This window comes from Tupaia chinensis, unplaced genomic scaffold, assembly GCF_000334495.1.
Source record: "Tupaia chinensis unplaced genomic scaffold, TupChi_1.0 Scaffold139927_1, whole genome shotgun sequence".
Taxonomy (NCBI): Eukaryota; Metazoa; Chordata; class Mammalia; order Scandentia; family Tupaiidae; genus Tupaia; species Tupaia belangeri.
The window spans coordinates 634769-657114 of NW_006199806.1; the positions used below are offsets into that span (position 1 = coordinate 634769).

At 46.1% G+C, this 22346-nt stretch overlaps 1 protein-coding gene across 3 annotated transcripts in view; it reads left to right on the forward strand.

Moving 5' to 3' along the window:
* Positions 1–22346, forward strand: part of ILDR1 (immunoglobulin like domain containing receptor 1) — a 43612-nt gene that overhangs the window by 14068 nt on the left and 7198 nt on the right. The window contains exons 2-7 of one of the 3 annotated variants that reach the window (XM_006162364.3): positions 4144–4314; positions 6172–6321; positions 11580–11699; positions 11983–12129; positions 21077–21208; positions 21426–22249. In XM_006162364.3, the coding sequence (XP_006162426.1) occupies positions 4144–4314; positions 6172–6321; positions 11580–11699; positions 11983–12129; positions 21077–21208; positions 21426–22249 (1544 nt within the window). The remainder of the gene's footprint in view (positions 1–4143; positions 4315–6171; positions 6322–11579; positions 11700–11982; positions 12130–21076; positions 21209–21425; positions 22250–22346) is intronic. The other 2 variants (XM_006162365.2, XM_014593208.2) reach the window with 2 other exon arrangements.

Sequence of the window (22346 nt, forward strand, 5' to 3'; positions counted from 1 at the left end):
CAAGCCACCGGATTCAGGACCCAAATCGCGATTGACTACGTGGAAGTCCAGCCACATAACCAACCATCTGCTGGTTCCTCCAAATTCCTTTTTCTGATGCCCAGGAAAGTCAAACCCTCTCCTTTCTAAATGTTCCAGCTTTGTCTGGCAATATTGCCTAGAATGTGAATAAACTGTAATTTATTCAAATGATCACTTAGTCAAATGAAGAACACATAGGTTATTAATCACTATAGGAGTGACTGCTGCCAGTTGTATTCTTAATTATTACTTGCATAGCCAGGCCCCCAAACTCTGTTATTTGCAAACTTATGAATGCCAGTTGTCATCTTTTCTTTAAAGAGGAGCCAGGCTGAATGGCCAGAGCACTACTCAGGGACCCAGTCTTGACTCTGACCCTCTTAGCAAATATATGAACACAGGAAAGCCAACTTCACTTTTCTAACACTCCCTGTGTCGTATAGGAAGGGGACACAGCTGGTCTCCTCCCAGGGATCACATTTAGTGTGAGTTAGCTTGTAAAAGAAAGTATTTGAAAACATGCGAACCTAGGGTTTTGTTTAGACCACAGACTGATGTTTTCCTCTCTATTCCAGTGAGTACATTTTATTGAGCAAAATACGCTCATGTTGACAATCGCATCCCCATTCATTGTCAACTCTTCCCTGTAGCTTAAGTGAAAGCTGTGATGGGTGAAAATTTCACAGCTTTAACTGCACAGTAGAAAGTAGCTACAGGTCAGTTTTGGAAAAAATACAAAGGGATAGTGCGAGATGAGGCACAAGAATAAAAAATCAGACTGTGAAATTATCCACTTCAGGTTTCAGATACTGGCCACTGACCCTCCTGTTCTAATTGGCTTGATTTCTGGGAACCCCATCGCTGGCAGAGACAGTAACTATTTTCCCCTAACTACTCAAGGTTTAGTCTCAAAATGACGTTCTTTTTACATTCACAGCCAACTAGGGAAGTTATTTATCTTCCTAAAAACACCACTTGCATCCTATTACTCTTCTGTAAAGAAGTCTTCAGTGCTTATCCATGGTCTAGAAATGGACACTGGATTGTGATTTAGACTTTATACCATCAGCTCCTCTGCCCGCCTGCCTTGTTTATCCCCTCTGTCTCCTTTAGAGCCAGAGAGCCCAACTATTAATAGATTGCTCTCCTCCAGATTACCCAACAGCCTGATAAGGGTTGTTGCTCTCTCCTTTCTCCCTTATTGAAATGATGAGTTCTTCTGCCTTCCCCTACCGCTCGTGTGTAATCTTAATCCTGCCTGAGCTTTAGGATCTAGTTTAGACCTCTCCCTTTTGTGAAGTCTCCTTACACTTCTCCTGGCACAGCTGCAGAGCTTCTCCCAGCACAGCTGTCCTGGGGGAATTTTCATCATAGCCCTATACCTAGACATAGGCCAGGTGTGACCTCCGGGGCCTAGATCCCGTCCTGAGAGCATTCTGCTCTCTGCCCATCCTAAGCTTCAGGGGACTCACTGTGAGGGTGATGGCTAGAAGGTGAGTCATATGGCTCTAGCCATCCAGACAGCCCCACCTAGCTGCTCTGTAAAGGGCTGATTATTGTTTTGTTTGTGAGAGTGATGCAGTCTAAATGAAGGTGACTTTACCTGAGAACTCTTTTGGAGAAAACCCCAGCACCAAACTGCTCCTCCCTGGCCCTCTTAATGAAAGAAAAGAGGGAGGAGACCCAGATGCTAACACTAACCAGCAGGTTATGCACCAGGCCAAGCACTAGAAGTGGATTATCATCACATTCTTGGAAGGCCCTGGTGCAGTTAGTACTATCACCATTTCCATTAATAGCTGAGGAAACAGCTCAGAGAGAGTAAATAACCTGTCCAGTCTCCAGGTAAGTAATAACAGTTTTGTTAGAACCCCGTTGTGTCTCAGTTCAGAGCCTGAGGGGTTTTATGTTGTTCAGCCTACACCAGTGGTTCTCAAAGTATGGTCCCCAGAGCAGTAGCATCAGCATCTCCTGGAAATTTGTCAGAAATGAAAGTCTTTAGACCTCAGCCAAGTTTTACTGAATCAGAGACTCTTGGCCTAGGTCCCTGCCGTCTGGTCTGTCACAAGTCCTGGTGACACACACTCAAGTTTGAGTACTATTGCTCTACGCTCAACCTCCCACAAGAGGAACTCCTGATAACTCAGCCTAGGAACCATTCTGACATGAGAACCTTCCAAGATGCTAGTTACCTACGGAGCTCTGACCACAGTGAAGTCCCATGTAGCATTTCTTTTTTTTTGGAGAAGTTTTCGCTATAGGGCGCATGCGCTCGCCAGTCAGACAGAGAGAGACGTAGAGACAGAAAGCAAGAAATCACCCCCCAGGGGGGATGGTCACGCTGCAATCCCTTCTCCTCCATTCTCCTCTCGGGATCTTGGGCACACACGCACATGCACCCGGCGTGAGTTTTAAGCCACCGGGTCCAGGACGCGAACTGCGGTCGACTACGTGGGAGTCCAGCGACATAGCCATTACACTAACTGCTGATTCCCCCATGTAGCCTTTGTGAACCACCTGGCTCCTCATCAAGGCACACCTGAGAGCTTTAAGTTTGTATATAAATAAATTTGGAGGGTAGCGAGAAGGAATTTTTAAAAAAGAAAAACAAAACAATAACAAAAACCCCTGAATTCCTTGAAGTCTTTCTTGATACAGTTTATCACAGTCTGATTATTTTTATTTATTTGCCCCACTTATGTTGATTGCCTATCATGCCAGATTGCCACCGGTTGATGTATTCTTAGTCATTTATTCAACAAACATTTGTTGGGTATCAGTAGGTGACAGGCATGGCAGAGGTGCTAGTGTCCAAACAGTGGGTTAGAAACGAACTCAGTCAGCCTTCTTAGAGCCTATAGTAAGCAGAGCATCACCAAGAACTTGAAAAGTGCTGTCTGGGGAAACAGAGGGAGCCCTCTCTCCCACACTTGCAGTCAGGACGGCTTTTAGAGGAAGCGAGGGTTGAGTGGAAAACATAAGAGAATCCATAGTAGTTAGCCCAGAAGAGAGCAGAGTAGTGGCTGGTGATACAGAAGAACACCCCAGGCTGAGGGCTTCCCGGCCAAAGACTTGAAGAGACTCATTCTAGCGCAGGAAGGACCGAAGTGAGTTCAGAAAGGCTGAAGCCGTGAGTGTGATGCAGGGTATGAAGAGAGACGAGGCAGCCCAGAATGGCCAGAAGTAATCCCACCTGGCCACACAGGCCTGGTTACGGAGGCTGGGCTTTACCCTTAGGAAAACATGGACTCACTTTAAGAGAAGTGACATGAAAAACATATACATATTATTAATAGTTGGCCCAGCTGCTACAGTGTAGGGTAACACAAATGCCCTCAGGGCTGGAAGCCATTTGCTAGACTGTAGGTTCAGATCCCTGGGTTGGGCTGAAAACATACTGGAAACACATATGGGTACCTAGGACCTGAGGCTGGAGGCCTGAGGAAAGGGAACCGCAGTGTGATGAGAGATTCTGTCAAAGATGTTTTTCCCTCTGGCATGCACATGTGCTTTCTATCACAAAAAGTCATGCATATATGTGTTTGTATATGTGTGTGTATGTGTATTCCATTACAAGGCCATATGTGTACTGGAATGAGAAGATATACACACATATATACATACGCAATGGGGGATTCTCATGAAGAAGTGCCCTTCTTGCTCCTCGGGGCAATGAAATGTCTTAATTTTCTCTCTCTCTCTCTCTCTGTATGTGTGTGTGTGTGTGTGTGTGTGTGTATAAAAGCAGTGTCACTTCAATACAAATATGGCCTTATATCAAATCATGTATGTGTGTGTGCATGTGCATGTGTGTATGTGTGTATGCATATATATGGCCGTATTTTAACACAATTCTTTTATCGTCACATGGGTGACCACTGTTCATGGACTGAGTTCTCAGGAGTTAGCCCTAGTGCTCTCTTCCTAGACCTTCCTCAGGGCAGCAAATGTGCCCTCCTCCCCACCCCATGCCCTGCCCAGGCCCAGTAGGAGCTCAAGCTCAACCATGAGCTCTCAACCAGTCAGGCAGGAGGGCAAGCAGTGTGTTTTGCTCATTTCCATTGCTTTTATTACCCTGTAAAGTAGGTCACCTTCAACATTGTTTCCTGCTCTTGGCTTCAGGGTGTCTGTCCTTGCTGGTGACAGTTCAGCACACAGAGCGCTACGTCACCCTGTTTGCCTCCGTCGTCCTCAAATGTGACTACACCACCTCTGCTCAGCTTCAGGATGTGGTGGTGACCTGGCGCTTCAAGTCCTTCTGCAAGGACCCCATCTTTGACTACTATTCTGCATGTGAGTGTCCTCCCTCCTCTTGTCCTTTCCTGGTCCCAGGCACCTCTGTGATGTACTGCCCTTAGGCTTTAGAAATTATTTAGGATCACACATTCTTGTAGTGAGAGCCACAAATATCACCTAATGTAGCCCCTTCCCCTTATAGGCAAACAAACTGAGCCCAAGCTGATGAAACAACTTGCTCAAAGTCACACTGTAGTTTGCTTGTTTATTTATTTATTTAGGTTTTTAACATTGGGCGTATGCACCTCCTGGAGAGAGACAGAGAGAAACAGTGAGAGGAAGAGTGAGCAACACCCCTGGGGGTGATGACCACATCACAATCCCTTCACCTCCACTCTTCTCTCAGGATTTTGGGCACGCATGCATGCACTCACACACTCCTGGTGTGATTTCAAGCCACTGGGTCTGGGACTTGAACTGTAGTCAGCCATGTGGGAGTCCAGCACCTTAACCACCATACAACCTGCTGGCCCCATACTAGTTTATTTTTAAAATGTTTTGTCCTGGGACCTGCAGTTAGCGAGCGTAATGACTATGTCGCTGAACTCCCATGTAGTCAATCGCGATTCGAGTCCCAGACTTGGTGGCTTAAACTTACGTCGGGGGTGTGTGCAAGCATGCCCAAGATCCCAAGGGGAATGGAGAAGGGATTGTGGCGTGACCATCCCCTCTGGGGGGTGATTTCTCACTTTCTGTCTCTATCTTTCTGGCGAGTGCACAAGCCCTGTAGCAAAAACCTCTAAAAAAAAAAAAAAGTTTTGTCCCATCTTATTATAAAAAGATTTAAGGCAATTCACACATTAAGGACAGAGCAAGATGCTTTTGTGGCCATTCTTGGTTCCCTACCAATGTGCTGAGCTGTTGAGGCCAACCCAACTCCCACACCCTCCATCCCCCCATTGCCCATGAGTGTAGACACAGACTCCTACACTCTTTGGGGTGCACACTCCCTCAGCGGCCATCTGTGAAACCTCCTGTCCACTAGCACCTTCCTTTATCCAGAAGCCTTCCTGGGGATAGTCTGTCCTCTGCTGACTGGACATACTCAGCGGTGGAGAGCTCCCTGCCCCCAGGCTAGCTGCGTGTCACTGGCCTTCTCTTAGTGCTGTACAGCTTCCCCTTCTGTTTAGCCAAGCCCTACCTCCCAGTAACAGCTGCCCCACTGGGGTCAGTTCCGCTGTCTGGGGTCAAAGACCTTCCCTAGCTGCCCAGTCTCCCCTCTCTCAAAGAACAAGGAACCCAGAAACTGATGGTCAGCCTTGGACAGCTCTGGGGCTGATGTTTCCCAGTATGATTTGAGTAGAAGCACAAAAGCTGACTGTTAGAACCACCTTCCAAGCATGACATTTTCTCCTGAAGGCGCTGCTCTAAATTGAGTCATTTTTTCCCTGGGAGTTAGTGTCAAAATGCCTGGTTTAATGGGAAGGGAGGAGAGACTAGGGTAGTAGATGTTGGCCACCAGCAAATTTCACAGCTCTCAAACCTTTTGTTGTAAGGACAGGGGAGCAGAGGCCAGGATGACTTGAGAAATGAGACAGGGGAAATTGAGATGAGTGGAGATACCCCCAGGATGAAACAATGGTCCATTTGGAGGATCCCGGAGTCTCGCTGCTCCAAGTGTGGTTCTTACTAACAGCTGTGGCTCGTTGGCATTATCTGGGAACTTATTACAAGTCAGAACCTGTGTCCTACTCCAGACCTGCAGAATCACCATTTTCCTGTTTAATGGGATTCTCAGGATACATAGGTTTGGGAAAAGTTGAGAAATTTCATTGCCCCAAGGAGCCAGAAGGGTGCCTTTCCTCATGGACATCCTCCATTGCTGTGTGACTCATGGGTCTGCCCTCTCCTCAGCATACCAGGCAGCTTTATCCCTGGGCCAAGACCCATCCAATGACTGCAATGACAACCAGCGGGAAGTTCGCATCGTGGCCCAGAGGCGGGGGCAGAATGAACCCGTGCTGGGAGTGGATTACCGGCAGCGCAAGATCACCATTCAGAACCGTGAGTGCAGAAGAGGCATCAGGGAAATTGGGGTGGAGGGAGGTGCAGACAGGCTCCAGGCCCAGTGGACTGAGTCAGCCTGGGATTTCCCATTTTTCTCTGCTGCCTGATGGTTTACTTGGTCACTGTCATTGTTTGAGGAAAGTGCCAGCTTCACAAAATGTGCCAAAGTTACTTCCCTGTAAGTTGGAGTCTGGACCAGAACACATCCAATGGCTTCGTTTTTTTTTCCTTTTCTTTTCGGAGAGTTTTTCTTTTTTGTTATAGGGTGTGTGTGCTTGCCAGAAAGACAGAGACAGAGAGTAAGAAATCACCCCCCGAGGGAGTTGGCCACGCCACAATCCCTTCTCCTCCATTCTCTTCTCGGGACCTTGGGCATGCATGCACATGCGCCCAGTGTGAATTTAAGCCACAAGGTCCAGGACATGAACCACGTTCGAATACATAGGAGTCCAGCAATGTAGCCATTACACCAACTGCTGGTCCCAACGTCCAGTGGCTTCTGCTAAAGGTCTGGAGAGGGTGAGTCCCTTTGATTTGCTGAGATTCAGGGCTAAGTTGTGGATTGGGTTTCTTTGGTCTCTTCCACAAATTGCTTGTAGGAGCTATTTAAATCCCAGGTTCCTGAGTTCCTCTCTGACATTCTTGTTGCCCGTATGGAAGGAATACAAGCTTCTGAGCAGACAAGCCCCTGGACACCACTGCCCTCCACTGAGAGAAGAAAGAGCTGTGGGCAGGGAATAAAAGCCCTGAGTCCCAGTGCTTCTACTCACTGGCTCCTTGACCAGTGGCAGATCGGTTATTTCCCCTGGCTTCTGTTTCCTCATGTGAAAGGGGGCACACTGGTATCTGCCTCTCCACAATGAGGTGAACACTAGATGTGCTGTCCAGGAACAATATCTAAAGCATATCTGTTCTTTGTGTCTGGTACAAAGAGCAGTGGTCAGAGCCCTGGCTTCGCCAACAGAGGTAGATGTTCCTATTCTGCACTCGTAGGCTGTGTAACTCGGGTCAGCCCTTCAATTGTTCAGCCTAGATTTCTATAACATGGAACTTGCTATCATATCTACCTCACAGCGTTGTGAGGACTGAGATAATGTGTATAAAGCACTGAGCAATCAGTAAGTGTGCAGTGAATGTTAGTTATCACTCGGCACACTAAGTTAACTCCCTCCATTCCTATCTTGTCACCCAGGGTGGCTGCATTGAATTATTGGCACAAATTCAGAGCCCATTTCAATGAGATGTGTGTGCTGTGTTAAATACATATTTGCTGGTTAAAAGGAAAATGGGGGAGTATATGCCCAGTAAGCCATTCGTGGTACCCATAGCCTCAATGTGAGAAAGCCAGTGAATAGTCTATGACCATTTAAAGGTAGATCGCTTAAAGGGAGACAGCTTACTCATTGCTTCCAACTATGCCTGTGTTACTTAAGTCTGAGCAAGCCCCATAGCACACTGGTTAAGCCCCATGCATGGAGAACCAGATGCCACATGACTGACCATGGTTCAAATCCTAGCCCCAGCAGCTTGAAAAACACACTGTGTTGGGACCAGCAGATGGCATAATGGCTATGTCACTGGACTCCCATGTAGCCAACCACGGTTCAAGTCCCAGACCTGGTGGCTTAAACTCACACCGGGCGCGTGTGCATGAGTGCCTAGTGAAGGAGAAGGGATTGCAGCATGGCGGCTCCCGCCCGGGGGGGAGGTGATTTCTCGCTTTCTGTCTCTCTGTCTTTCTGGCGAGTGCCTGTGCCCTATAGAAAAACAAAACAAACCCTCAAAAAAAAAAAAAAAAAAAAAAGTCTGAATATGTGCCCCAAATCCTGGCATGATGGAGACATGGAGAAAAATGATTACAGCATGATCACACTGCATTGGGGATTTTTTTTTTTTCTTATTCTCCCTTTGGTCAATGAATTTGCCTTCTGACAAATAAATAAATAAAAATAAAAACATTTTAAAAACTGTGTATGAACTTTTTCATTCAACCTCTGATTTCCTCAAGCCAGCCTTTGAACCCTCAAACTTAGGGAACACCTGCCCTTGGCAGTCTTCTAGATCTTCTTCAAAATTCGAGGTGGTTCTGCTCTCTGGAGCCAACCCAATGCTGATCTGACCCCAAAATGTAAAGCCTTTCTAATTAGCGAATCTCCTTTACAGTTTCTGAAGGATGAAAGTTCCCATAGGGGATAGTCCATATTCTTCTGTTTCCTTATTTGTTTTTGTCAAAAAACAAATTTTGTTTTAATTTGTTTGGGTTTTTCCTAATTTTGAGCAATATCTTCTACTACCTCCACTTTCAGTGACCTTTAGCTCAAACTCTGCCTCTTTCTTATTCTCCCGGGAAAGCAGTGTTTACTCTGGGTTTTTTTCTCTACCTCCACGCTTGTTATGACTTCCTGAAGCCCTTGCTTTCTAACACTTTTATGCCCAATTTTGCATCATGTGAGAGGACCCTGTTAAGTCAGTTCTTGGGTCATTTAAAATGTTCACATATCTGGTGCCTTTATTACTCTGACATCCCTAAAGTATGTTTTATGTCTCTGATAAAGATTTATAATATGCATCAAGCTTTGTGGGGAATTTCATCCAACTCTGGAGTTAACTTGGTTATGGGAAAGATAGTGGTTTGGGAAAATTGTAGTAGGAAAAATTTATAGGGATTGACGTAGAAAGAGAAGGAAACAGAAGTCGAAGTCAGCTTCAATGTTGCATGACCTCACATTTTTGTTTCATTTCCTCAATAAATATTTCCTGACAAATAGAGAATGAAGAGTTGCAAATATGACCACCAACTAAGCAGGAGCAAGTTTATAACACTGAAGTCTTTAAAAATTTGGAAGAAAAAAAAAGCGGGGGGGACCAGCAGGCAACTGGCGTGATGGCTATGTCGGTGGACTCCCATGTAGGTGACCGTGGTTCGAGTCCTGGACCTGGTGGCTTAAACTCACACTGGGCGCATGTACGTGTGTGCCCAAGATCCTGAGAGGAGAATGGAGGAGAGGGGATTGAGGCGTGGCCATTACATCCCCTCCCGGGGGCGGGGGTGATTTTTCGCTTTCTGTCTCTCTATCTCTCTCTGTCTTTCTGGAGAGCACACATGCCCTATAGCAAAAACCTCTTGAAAAAAAAAGGTTTTTTTTCAAGATGTCCCCTGTTACTTATTGTGGGTGAGAGAGCAGGGACTGCCCCACATCTCTAACTGGATTTTAAGCCCCTCAGGACAGAGAAAGGTCTTGTTCCTCTTAAGATATCTCACAGTGCCAGCCCCACCAAAGGTCATTAATGAATATTTATTGAATTTGCTGAACTTGAACATATATGTTAACCATTCATTCATCTTAATGGGGTAGCATAGCACTCAGTGGTCATAAAAAACAAAGTCTTTTCTTAAAATACTGGCATTTCATCCTTACCTATTCGAGTTAACATCATAAGCTGCCCTTTCAAGATCCAGAGATACTTGCTTATTTTAGGCTGATAAGAGATCCAGGCTGTGGAGTTTTCCACCCAGTTTGGAGAGGACAGTTGGCTTAGTGGTTAAGAGTACCATCTTTGAGGCAGCGACATGGATTTGAAGCCACCTCAGCTGAACTTTATCTGAATGTGATTACTCTAGTTCCTTAGCTTTTTTGAATCTTGATTTTTCTAATCTGAAATGCAGCTAAATAATCATAGTCACTGTATCAGTTTGCTTATGAGTAAGCAAAAGCCCAACATATTAGTGACCTAGATAATACAGTTTATTTCTCTCCTATGTATAAAATCAGAGATATCCAGTCCAGGCCTAGTGCAGTGTTTCGATTCCATTAAGTTTTCAGGGATCCAAGATCCTTCAAGTTCAACTAGAGTGTCATCTTTCTCATGGTCCAAGATGGCAACACTGTATTTGCTTTCCAGGTAACCGAAGAAGTGAGGATGAAAAAGCTAAAGTGTTTTTAAGGACTCCTAGGACCTATTACATAACACTTTTGCTTACACTCTGTTGACCAGAACTGAGTCACACTTGTCCCTGACTAGCTTTGAGAGAGAATGGGAAATATTGACTAGGTTACATGTCTTTGCTCATTTTGTGCTCGCTGTAACAGAATACCTGAGTTTGGATCATTTATTATGAACAGAAGTTTATATGGCTTGTCATTCTGGATGCTGAGGAGTTTAATATCAAGGTGTTGGCACCTGGCAAAGGTCTTCTTTCTGGGTCATAACAAGGGCAAGAAAGAGCAAATGGAGGCTGAACTAGTCCTTTTATCATGGCACCAATCCCACCCAGAAGGGTGGAGTCCCTGTAACCCAATCATCTTTTATATGTCCAATTTTTTTTAAGAGAGATTTCTGCCATAGGGTGCGTGTGCTTGCCAGAGAGACAGAAAGAGACAGAAAGCAAGAAATCACCCACCAGGGGGGATGGCCATGCTGTAATCCCTTCTCTCTTTTCCTCCATTCTCCTCTTGAGATTTTGGAAATGTATGCATACGCACCTGGCATGAGTTTTAAGCCACCAGTCCAGGACTTGAACCAGGGTCCACTACATGGGAATCCAGTGATGTAACCATTACACCATCTATGGGTCCTATTTCTTAATACTGTTATAATGACCAATTAAATTTCAGCATGAGTTTTTGAGAGGGACAAACATTTAAGATATAATGGCCATATATATGGCCAAAAATTGTATAGCCATGGAAGAAGGGGAGAATATACACTGGAGGACAGCTGGCAGTCTCTATCTCACTCACAAGTAGGGCTGTGATAGAAATGAAATGAGGTGACTGGGCCAGCAGGTGGTGTAGAGGTTAAGGCAACTGGATCCCACGTGGCTCATGTGTGGTTCAAGTCCTGAAAAACTTTGCCAGGTACATGTGCATGTGTGCCCAGAATCCTGAGAGGAGGACAAAGGAGATGGGATAGTGGTGTGGTCATCCCTTCTGGGAGATGATTTCTCACATTCTCTCTCTCTTTCTTTCTCTGGTAAGTGCATGCACCTTTTAGCAAAAACTGGGGGGTGAGGGGAAGGGAAGATAATATATCCAAAACACGTATAAATTACTAAGTGGGTTCAATGAATAGTTAGTTCTACCATCATTATATGGTTTGGAGAAGGAGAAATGTCTCAGAGGCAGGGACTGAAATCTTTCACTTACCAGGAGCCCTGTGAGATGTGGAAGATAATATTGAGGTCTTGAAGCTACCATGGGTCAGAAACCAGTACCCTCTCTTCTGACCACAGGCACTTTCTCCTTCCTATGTAGGAGCAGATCTTGTGATTAATGAAGTGATGTGGTGGGACCATGGAGTATATTATTGCACCATTGAGGCTCCAGGAGATACATCAGGAGACCCAGATAAAGAAGTGAAGCTCATTGTCTTACGTAAGTGCTGCTGGAGCTTTCTATTCTATTAATATTTGGCCACCCTACCAATGTGATTCTTTTACATATGGGAGGATTTAAAAAACAAAGCAGCCAAGTGATTGTCATTGGATTGTCAACTTTTCAAGTTCTCATATCAAACCTGAAATTTTTGGTTTTGCCAGTAAATCACTCAACCTTAACCTGTAGGTCAAGACCTATATTGATTAGACCTCTAGAATGTTGGAGTTGGGAGCATTTCTCTCGAAAACTTAGTATGACTCCTGCTGGCTTCTCCCTGCAGATTGGCTAACAGTGATCTTCATTGTCTTGGGAGCCCTCCTCCTCCTCTTGCTGATTGGAGTGTGCTGGTGCCAGTGCTGTCCTCAGTACTGCTGCTGCTACATCCGCTGCCCCTGCTGTCCCACCCGCTGTTGCTGCCCTGAAGAAGGTGAGAAGAATCAGACAAGCAATGGGACAAGTAGGGCCCAGTCCCCAAGCAGATCACTTCACATGTCCAGATCAAAGGTCCTCCCAGTCTCTTCCCCATGCCCTTCTCTACCACAGGCTCAGAGGACATTAGCTTCAGCCTTGAAAATGATGGTTGGGGAAGCTGTAGAGCTACATGGGAGGAAGTTGATATGAGGACTTCTGCCTGTCCACTTGCTGGGCTGCCTAAAGGCTCTTCCAGATAGCTCTGCCTGCCAATGCCATTTCCTTAGTGGCCCTAATAAGCCTGTGCTTGTGTCTGCTCTTGGCACTGACCCTTCTTGGATGTGAGGTAGCTGGAGGGAGTGGTCTAAATGAAGCAATAAGAGAGAAGGCCACAGTTTTTTGTTTGTTTGTTTGTTTTTGTTTTTTTTTTTGTTTGTTTTTTTTCCCTGCTTACACATCAACAATTCTGATACCAGATACATGGGGATTTTCCCCACATACCAGTCATCTCAATAGCATACAAAAGGCACTCATCTCTCCTGAGATTCTAGTGTTTTTAGGATTTGTGTGCTAAGAACCAGGAGTGGAGACCAAATATGTATTTCGGTTTTTGTTGTGTTTTTGTTTTTTGTTTTTTAAGAGAGAGACTTTTGCAATAGGGCACACGTGCACACTGGAGAGACAGAGGGAGACAGAGAAATAGAAAGCAAGATATCACCCCTCGGGGAGATGGCGATGCCGCAATCCCTTCTCCTCCATTCTCCTCTTGAGATTTTGGGCACGTGTGTACCCAGTGTGAGTTTAAGCCACTGGGTCTGGGATTTGAACTGACGTAACCACTATACCATCTGTTGGTCCCCCAAATATGTATTTGTTACTATATCATAAAATCATACCACTTCTTAGAGATGACTTGAACACAGAAGAGACAGGTGAGAAATCAATGGTTTTTCAAGCTGAACCTTATGTTAGAATCACCTAGAGGGTTTGTTCAAATTTATTTACTGGTCCCATCTCCAGAATTTCTGACTCTGTTAGTCTGGAGTGAGGCTGAAGAATTTGTATTTCTCAAAAGTTCCCAAGTGATATAATGCTAGTTGGCTGGGAACTGTGCTTTGAGAATCCAAAGAAGTTTAGAAGAAGGGAAGAGGGGCCAGATTTTGCTCTTAATGTGATCTTTCTTTGGGCTAAAATTTGATCCTTTAAATTAGAAGTATGACATACTCTTAGAAATTTGTCTGTGGAATACATGGCAAATGCCAAAGAATAAAAAATTGTTCTACAAAGATTTTTCTTAATAAATAGATGAAGCAGGGTCAACTGCTTTAAATAGAAGTCTTTGTTTTAGGGACCAGCAGTTGGAGTAATGGCTATGTCGCTGGACTCCCACATAGTCAAGTGCGGTTCGAGTTCTGGACCCGGTGGTTTAACCTCATGCCGGGCACATGTGCATGCATGCCCAACATCCTGAGAGGAGAATGGAGGAGAAGGGATTGTGGCATGGCCATCCCCCCTGGGGGCTGGGTAATTTCCCACTTCCTGCCTCTCTGTCTCTGTCTTTCTGGCGAGTGCACATGCCCTGTAGCAAAAACCTCTTAAAAAAAAAAAAAAAGGGGGGAACCAGCAGTTAGTGTAATGGCTATGTCGCTGGACTCCCGCGTAGTCGACCGCGGTTCGTGTCCTGGACCCAGTGGCGTAAAACTCACGCCAGGCACGTGTGCATGCGTGCCCAAGATCCCAAGAGTAGAATGGAGGAAAAGAGATTGCGGCGTGACCATCCCCCTGGGGGGGGGGGGATTTCTCGCTTTCTGTCTCTCTGTCTCTGTCTGTCTGTCTGGCGAGCGCACACGCCCTATAGCAAAAAACCTCTCCAAAAAAAAAAAAAAATCGGAAAGAAAAGAAAGGAAGAGAAAAAAAGGAAGTCTTTGTTTTTCAAAAAAAAATCCCTTTCAGGGCCAGCAGATGGTGTAATGGTCATTTTGCTGGACTCCCATGTAGTGGACCTCAATTTGAGTTCCGGAACCAGCGGCTTAAAACTCATGCTGAGTGTGTGTGCGTACGTGTCCAAGATCCCAGGAAGAAAATGGAGGAGAAGGGATTGTAGCATGGCCCTCCTCTCTGGGTGATTTCTCGCTTTCTGTCTCTCTGTCTCTTTGCCTCTCTAGCAAGCGCATATGCCATATAGCAGCAACAACAACAAAAACTCTCTTTAAAAAAATTCACTTTCCTAATGATAATAAGTAAAGTGCTACGATATAAACAATGTGAGAAATAGAGGAAAATGTAAAGTCTAATCTGAGTACTGAGGGATAACCACTCTTATTTACCCACTTAAAAGAACAATTTTTAAAGGGCAAATAAGGAATTACTCATTAAGATAGAAACAAAACCTAATCTACAATGTCAAGAAGGTCAGTGGTCTGAGTTTGGTTTCAGGCTGCTGTTTTACAGGAAAAGAGAACTAACTTTTATTGGCTGCCTACTCTGTGTAGGTCCGTTGCGTACATTTCCTTCTTGAATCCTCACAACAACCCTAGAAGGCAGATAGCATCCCTATTTTACAGTTGAGAAGACTAAAGGTCAGTGAAGTCACACGGCCAGTAAGTAGCTGAAGCAGTGCAGTTTTGAATCGCTATTCGTCGATGTGTGAGTATCTGCAATTCCCACAAGAGGTTGTCACAGCTCTGTGTGAAGATTACTCTGGGCTTGGCAGAGGTACCATGAACCCTGTCTTTAAAGAAGAGGGGAATGAAATAGAGAACTCAATATTGGGCTGTGGGGCTCCCTTCCACAGAGGCCTGAGAGACGTCACTGTCAATGCAGTAGTGACTATGTACGATGAGATGAGAAACACCCTCATCTTCTTCGAGTCCCCAAGACTAAGCACAGACAGGACTGGGGAGAATGCTAGCACAAGGGATAAATGTATTCACCACCAGTGGGCTGATAGGCAGAGGTTCTGGGGGAAAGTGGTTTCTCCTAAGTGGTTCATTTAAAAGAATTAGTAAGATAAAGAAATAACAGGCCACAAAAGTCCTTTCGAAGTGAGTCACCAGGACAGACTGTCCTGAGAACTTTGGTAACAAGAGGAATCACATGGAAGGGCAGGAGGTGTTAAGGAAATGACGGAAAATCTCTCTGATTGGGTGAAGGAGAAGGATTTTGATTTTTTAAGCATCAGATAAAACCTAAGCATTCTTATAAGCAAAGAAATGAGATGAATTCAACTTACAAGCAAAATGATGTATAGTTAAATGTATAAAATTTTAAAAATAAATAAATAATGGAAAAAGATGTAAGTACTATATAATAGGTATATGAAGGCATTTAGTAAACAATAAAGAACTGTTTACTTGTAAACAATAAGAAAATGTTTTTTTCTTTCTGAGAGAGTGTCCACAGACCTTCCTGAATACGTCAGATATGTGCGTGCCCATGATCTGAGACTGGCTGAGGCTAGGGGTGGATCATGATGCCAAGACTCTGTTGGGGGTGCTGTCTCTCTGGACTCTGTTGGGGGTGCTGTCTCTCTGTCTCTTGTCCATAAAGAAATATGTAAATAAATTTAAACAAAACAGAAAAAGAGGTAGAAAACAAAAGTAAGGTGATCACTGGTAAGTGATATTTGCTGGTGGTAGTGGTATGAGGCAGATACACGACAGAACTAGCCTTAGAGAGAGAAGGGAAGGGAAGGGAAGGGAAGGGAAGGAAAGAGAAGGGAAGGGAAGGGAAGGGAGGCAATCTGACCTCTGAAGAGAGAGGAAGTCATTAAAATGTGGAGGATGATTAAGGTATAGGGGAGGAAGCCGAGAGAGCTCACATCAGCCTGTCTCTTTTACAAATCAGTATTCTAGACACAGAAGGGAGCTTCAAGAAAGATAGTGATTCTTGAACTTCTCTGACCACAGCCCCCCCTTCCCAACCTGTTCTCAATTTCCAGAGTTCAAAGAGAACTAGTCCCATCGCTGGCCCCGTTGTGCAGTGGTTAAGTGCTGTGTATTGGGACTGGATCTCACATGGTCAATTGTGATTCAAATCATGGCCCTGGCGGCTTAAACACACTGGCCATGTGTGCACATGTGCACACACTCAGAATCTTGACAGGATGGAGAAAAGGAGGAAAAGGGCTGGTGACATGACCATGCCCCTTTAGGGATTCTCTCTTGCTCACGTGCATGTGCCCTCTAGCAGTAAAAAAGAGGGAAAAAAATTAAGTATTAATGAATAACCCTCAGTAGGACTTAAAGATGAAAGTTTTTGAATTGAACCTATTTTTTTCTGTGAGAACTGGAAAAACAGCTTTCATCCCTAGGTCAGTTACCGACCCCTCTCCCCAGAAAACCTCCAGGTAAGCCCTCCACGGTCTGTGGGCCACACTGAGAACCTCTGATCTATCTGTCCTTCCCCACCCCTGTCTCCAACAGGTGAGGGAAGTAAGGCCTAGAGCGATCTTCACAATTACACATACCTTGTTAGTGGGGACCGTGGAGAGGACCTAGGTCTCTTGACCCCTCATCCAGGGCTGGTTCCTATTCCTCAGTAGCTGAAGGTTTATGGGAAGGAGAAGATCCGAGAAGTGAAGAATATTTAAGCCACTGCCATAGGGAAACAGCTCTATACCTTTCTAAACCCACTTCGGCTAGGCTATGTCCCCATGACGTGGGGACATCTGATTCCACTGGAAACAGCCATACCTTCTATCATCCCTTTAATATCGATTAATAGCTCAGTCAAAGCAAGTTCTCTGGGCAGGAGGGCTATTTGAGGTCACTTACTCAGAAGCATCTGTGTCTGGTTCCTTAAAGCTAAAATGTCAAGAGTTCAAAGGAAGTTCCTAAGGATATCACTGAAATGACAGTCCAGACAAGTCAGGAAAGACTGAAAAAGTGAAAGGACTGAGGCTAGCAAGTGGTAGAAGTAGAGGTGGTTGGATTCCACATGGCTGACTGCATGGCTCAAGTCCTGGACCTGGCAGCTTGAAAAACACACCAGGCATGTGTGCATGTATGCCCAAAATCATGAGAGGAGAGTGGAGGAGAAGTGACTGCACTGTGATCAGCCCCCTCAGGGGTAATTTTTTAACTTTCCCTTCTATGTCTCTCTCTGGCAAGTGCATGTGCCCTATGGCAAAAAAAAAAAAAAAAAAAAGAAACTTAAAAAAAAAAGTTCTGAAGAGTGGAGAGAATGTGGTGAAGAATGGAAACCAGTTGCAGTAAGTAAAGTTGCAGCTCTCTGAGGTGATGCACATAGATTATGCTGGCTGCAGGACTGAAGAGGTGCAGGGCTCTGGAGGAGGATGAGGTGTTGAGTGTATTAGAGAATATGCCCTGAGTTTTCTGTGGAGATAAAGATTCATATCCTCTGGCAGTTTCAGCTCCAAATATGTTTGTCTCTTGTTGCAGAATCTAAGGCAACAGAAGCAATTTATTATGACGGCAAGAGCTACTATCTGTTGAGCATGTCATATATTAGGAATTTCATGTGTTTCACCTATTTAACCTTAACAACCTATGGAAGACCTACTGTTATCCTGCCCCCAGATGAGGCAATGGCTCAGACTGGAAACAGTCAAAGTCACAAAGCTAGTGCATTCTGGGATTCAAGTTGAAGTCCACCTGACTCTGAAAGCCCATATTAAAGAAACTGTCCCTGAAGACCATATTTCTCAGAATGTTGTTGAGAATTCTCAACAGCCAACTCCATGTCGACTCCCGGTATTAGCATCAGGGAGCTTGCTGAAAATTCAGATTTTTCTTGCCTTGCATTAGGACCAACTGAGTCTCTGGGAGACTCATTAAAGGTGATGAAGGCAAGCTTTATTCACAGAGATTAGTTGTTGAAATTTTTCAAAGCTTCATTGCTTTCTCTATGTTTCTTTTTTTTTTTTTTTCTCTTTTTTTGGAGAGGTTTTCGCTACAGGGTGCGTGCGCTCGCCAGAAAGAGAGAGAGAGAGAGAGAGACAGAAAGTGAGAAATCACCCCCCCAGGGGGGATGGCCACACGGCAATCCCCTCTCCTCCATTCTCCTCTCGGAATCCTGGGCATGCATGCACACGCGCCCGGCGTGAGTCTAAGCCACCGGGTCCGGGACTCGAACCGTGGTCGACTACATGGGAGTCCAGCGACATAGCCATTACGCTAACTGCTGGTCCCTTTAACATGATTTCTTATTAGGCGAGCAACAGATATCCCTGATGGTACAGACATCCTGTGGACAGGGCAGTCAAGGGAGAAGCCCAAAGACGGTGTCTTCCATCATGTCTCATCAGTTCTAGTGCAACAAGAAAGGGAGGGGCCCTGGAAAAGGATTGTAGCAGCTACAAAGGGAACAGGTAGATTAATCTCTGTACCATGTTAAAAAAAAATTAGAGGAATGACAGAAAAGCTAATGAAGGATCTAGAAAAGCCACTAGGGGAGTTATCTGTGAAGTAGGTATTTTAATGAAAAATATCATTTGGGGAGCAAGGTGTAAGCCCAAGTCCTTCATTCTCTCCTATTGAATAAGAAAGTAGGAGAGGGACCAGCAGATGGTGTGATGGTTACGTCACTGAACTTCCACATAGTCAACTGTGATTTGAGTCTCAGACCCAGAGCCTTAAAACTCACACTGGGTGTGTGTGGATGCATGCCCACGATCCTGAGAGGAGAACGGAGGAGAAGAAATTGTGGTGTGACCATCCCCCTAGGGAGTGATTTCTTGCTTTCTTTCTGTCTCTCCAGTAAGCGCATGCACCCTATAGCAAAAATATCTCTCTAAAAAAATTAAAAAAGAAAGTAGGAATAAGAAGTGGCCAGGTGAGGGGATGGTACTATCTGGAAGAAGCCAGGATTCCACTGAAGGGTGGCTGAGGGCAGGGCTATTCCTAGTAGGATCAGACATGCCCGGATAACATCTGTGCTTCAGAAATGTAGACTAGTCTGGAGTGGGTTTGGAAAGGTATGAAGAAGAGTTGGAGAGAAGTAAACTGAGAAGATATCCCTGGTTAAGATTTTTTTTGGACTTCACAGAAAACAAAGAAGTCTTAGGACTCAATGATACGGCAGGAAAAGCACTGACTAGGTGTCAGACACACATGTGTTCACACCCTGGTTCTGCAAACCACTAGCTGTGGGACCTTGTGCTGGGAAACTAACTTCTGCAGCCTAATCTGATTTCCACATTCATTAAGAGATTTCTCAGAGGATTAGTTAGTTATGTAAAATGACTGGTATGTATCATTAAGCAGAGTATTGTCTGTGCTGATGGTGGCCAGTAGAGGGAGGTATGGGGGCCACTAGTAGCCGGAGGGAAAGGAATGTACTGAGCCTTGGGACTTGGCTTCAGGGAGATTGGAGAGCTGTCAGTTGGCATGAAGGTGTGGCAGTTGGGTGAGCTGCTCCAAGTTTGCATCTGATTTCTTCTAGGCTGGGCTGTGACTCACCATTCAGGGCTAGAGCTCTGGACACTTCTGGGGACTCTGCCACAACCTCTTCCTGTTAGGCTGGAAATTTATTTCACATTGGAACCAGTGGGTAGCCCTCCCTGTGGCCCCTTTGCCACTAGCCTCAGCAAATCCCTCACCATATATAGCTGAGTCCAGGACGCCTGCCTTCTGCCTTCTCCTAGGGTGCTGGGAAACCCTGAGGCTTCCCTTGACCTGCTGTTCTAAGGGTGGTCATAGGGCCTGGGGAACCAAGGGGGAGATGGGAGTGCCAGGCGGGGGGGCCTGTGCTGACAGGCTTGCCTGAGGCAGACAGGGCCTTAAACAGGCATGTGTACATTTCCTGCACGCGTGGATAGGTGCAGATTTGGGGAGACATGTGGCATTCAGCCACGATTACCCCAAAATAGAAACTCATGAACAATAACTAAATGCTTTTGTTTTTAATTTACACCTACTATGAGCTGTATGCTTCAGGCCAGCTGACTAGGGCACTGGGTGGACATTTCTATGGACCCCTTAGATAGATAATATTTTGTGTGAATATGTGTCCTCAGAGGAGCTGGTATTTCCCTGCCCCACTCCACCCCTTAGAGATTCCCCCTGCTTAGGGAAAACCCCAAAACTTAATAAGGTCAGAAGAAGAGTTGAAATGATCCGATAGGATGGGATCCACTTCAGCTTTTGTGCTGCCTCGCCTCCCCCTCAGGCTTTCTCCCACACATGGTTGGTATACCAGCTAGAAACACTCCATCTCTTGCCAACAGTGACCTCAGTCTCATGTCCTTCCTTTTTTCTTCTACTCTGAACACACAGTTATGTGCTTTCCTGGAATGCCCCGAGAGCCCCCAGCCCCTTACTCAGAGCCTCTTCTAAGCCTTTTGCATCTATACCTTTTATTTCTGGCCTGTGGCTTCTGGTTGTGTTGGTCTATGACCCAAGATTTCATTGTCTGTTAGCATCTATGTATCGACCTGAATTTTAAGTGACCTGGGAAGTGGGGAGGATGGTGAAATGGCTTTGAGGCTAGGATGTCAGAATATACTTCCCAAGTCAGTGCACGGCATGCTGATTAAGGTGATTGGATCCCACATAGCTGACTTCATGGTTCAAGTCCTGGACCTAGTAGCTCAAGGAATGCACTGGGGACGTGTGCATGCATGCCTACAATCCCACAAGGAAGGAGAAATGGAGGAGAAGGGATTGTGGCATGAGAATTCCCTACGGGGGTGCTTTCTCACTTTCCCTCTCTTTTTCTCTCTCTCTCCAGTGAGTACATGTGCCCTCTGACAAAATTGAAGCAAAAACAAACAAACAAATAAATATATACTTTGACGGGCTGCAGGAGTTTGTAGCCTTATCTATAGGAAGTTTATTCCCAGATCCTTGCCAGGGAGATGGCTGATCTATTACTCCCTTAACTCTTTACTTCCATGCAAGAGAGGTGAAAAGCTGGCAAGACCACCAGGTGGAGAGAGGTGATGTGGGGGGTGTGGGGCTTGCCCAGGCTGAGGGTCTGCATTTCTCCCTCTTCCCCTGCAGCCCTGGCCCGCCATCGCTACATGAAACAGGCTCAGGCCTTAGGTCCTCAAATGATGGAAAAACCCCTGTACTGGGGGGCGGACAAGAGCTCCCAGGTTTCATCTTATCCAATGAACCCGCTGCTGCAGCGAGGTAAACTTTGCCAGAGGTTTGGGTGGGAGGGCAGAGGGTAAGGGCAGGAACATGGGCTGCACTGGGTCTCCATGACCAGTATAGTGGGTATCTCCGTGACCAATGAGGATGGGAGGGACGGGAGTCAAGCTAAATAACCTGACATTTTCATGTCCTGATTCCAAGGAGCATGGTTTGGGCCAGTAGTTGTGCATGTTCTGTCCTTGTTTCCATTCAGACGTATCCCTACGATCCAGCTTCCCACAGATGCCGATGACCCAGACCGCCGCTTACCCTCCCATCACCAATGGTGTCCTGGAATATTTGGAGAAGGAGCTACGGAACCTCAACCTGGCCCAGCCTCTGCCCCCTGACCTCAAGGCTAGATCTGGCCATCCCTGCAGCATGTTGTCCTCCCTGGGCTCTGAGGTGGTGGAGCGCAGAATCATCCACCTGCCCCCACTGATCAGAGACCTGCCATCCTCCAGGAGAACCAGTGACTCCTCACACCAGCAGCAGCTCAGCCCCATTCCCTCCAGACCCTGGGATCTGAGGGAGGGGAGAGGGCAGCACTATTACTCTGATTTCCACCAGGAGCTGCAGCACCGGGGTTCAAAGCTCTGGGCATTGGAGAGAAGGGGGCTGGACCACCCACGGAGTAGAAGGCACCATGGCTCCAGGCTGAATGGGTCACCCACACCCTGGTCAGACAGGGACAGCCTCAGCGATGGCCCCTCATCCAGCGAAGCATCTAGGCGGCAGAGCCGCCCCCATCTCAGGAGCCACTATCGGGAGAGGCCTCATAGACCCAGCTCCCGGGAGACCGCCCAGAGGCACGGAAGACGCAGGCACCGCAGCTACTCCCCACCGTTGCCCTCAGGCATCAGTTCTTGGAGCTCTGAGGAAGAGAAGGAGAGGCAGAGACATTCCCGAAGTTGGAGGGCCAGCCACCACCGCTCACACTCCCCAAACTGGCCTGAGGAGAAGCCACCCAGCTACCGCTCACTGGATGTCATTCCAGGCAAGAATGGCAGGAAAAAAGGGAGTGTGGAGAGGCCCTCGGTGAGCCTGGGGCATCCTGCTGAGGGTTGGGCATGGGCAGAAAGGATCGTCTGGGCAGGCTTGGCCACAGCCGATGCGGGCCACCTCACCCTGCACC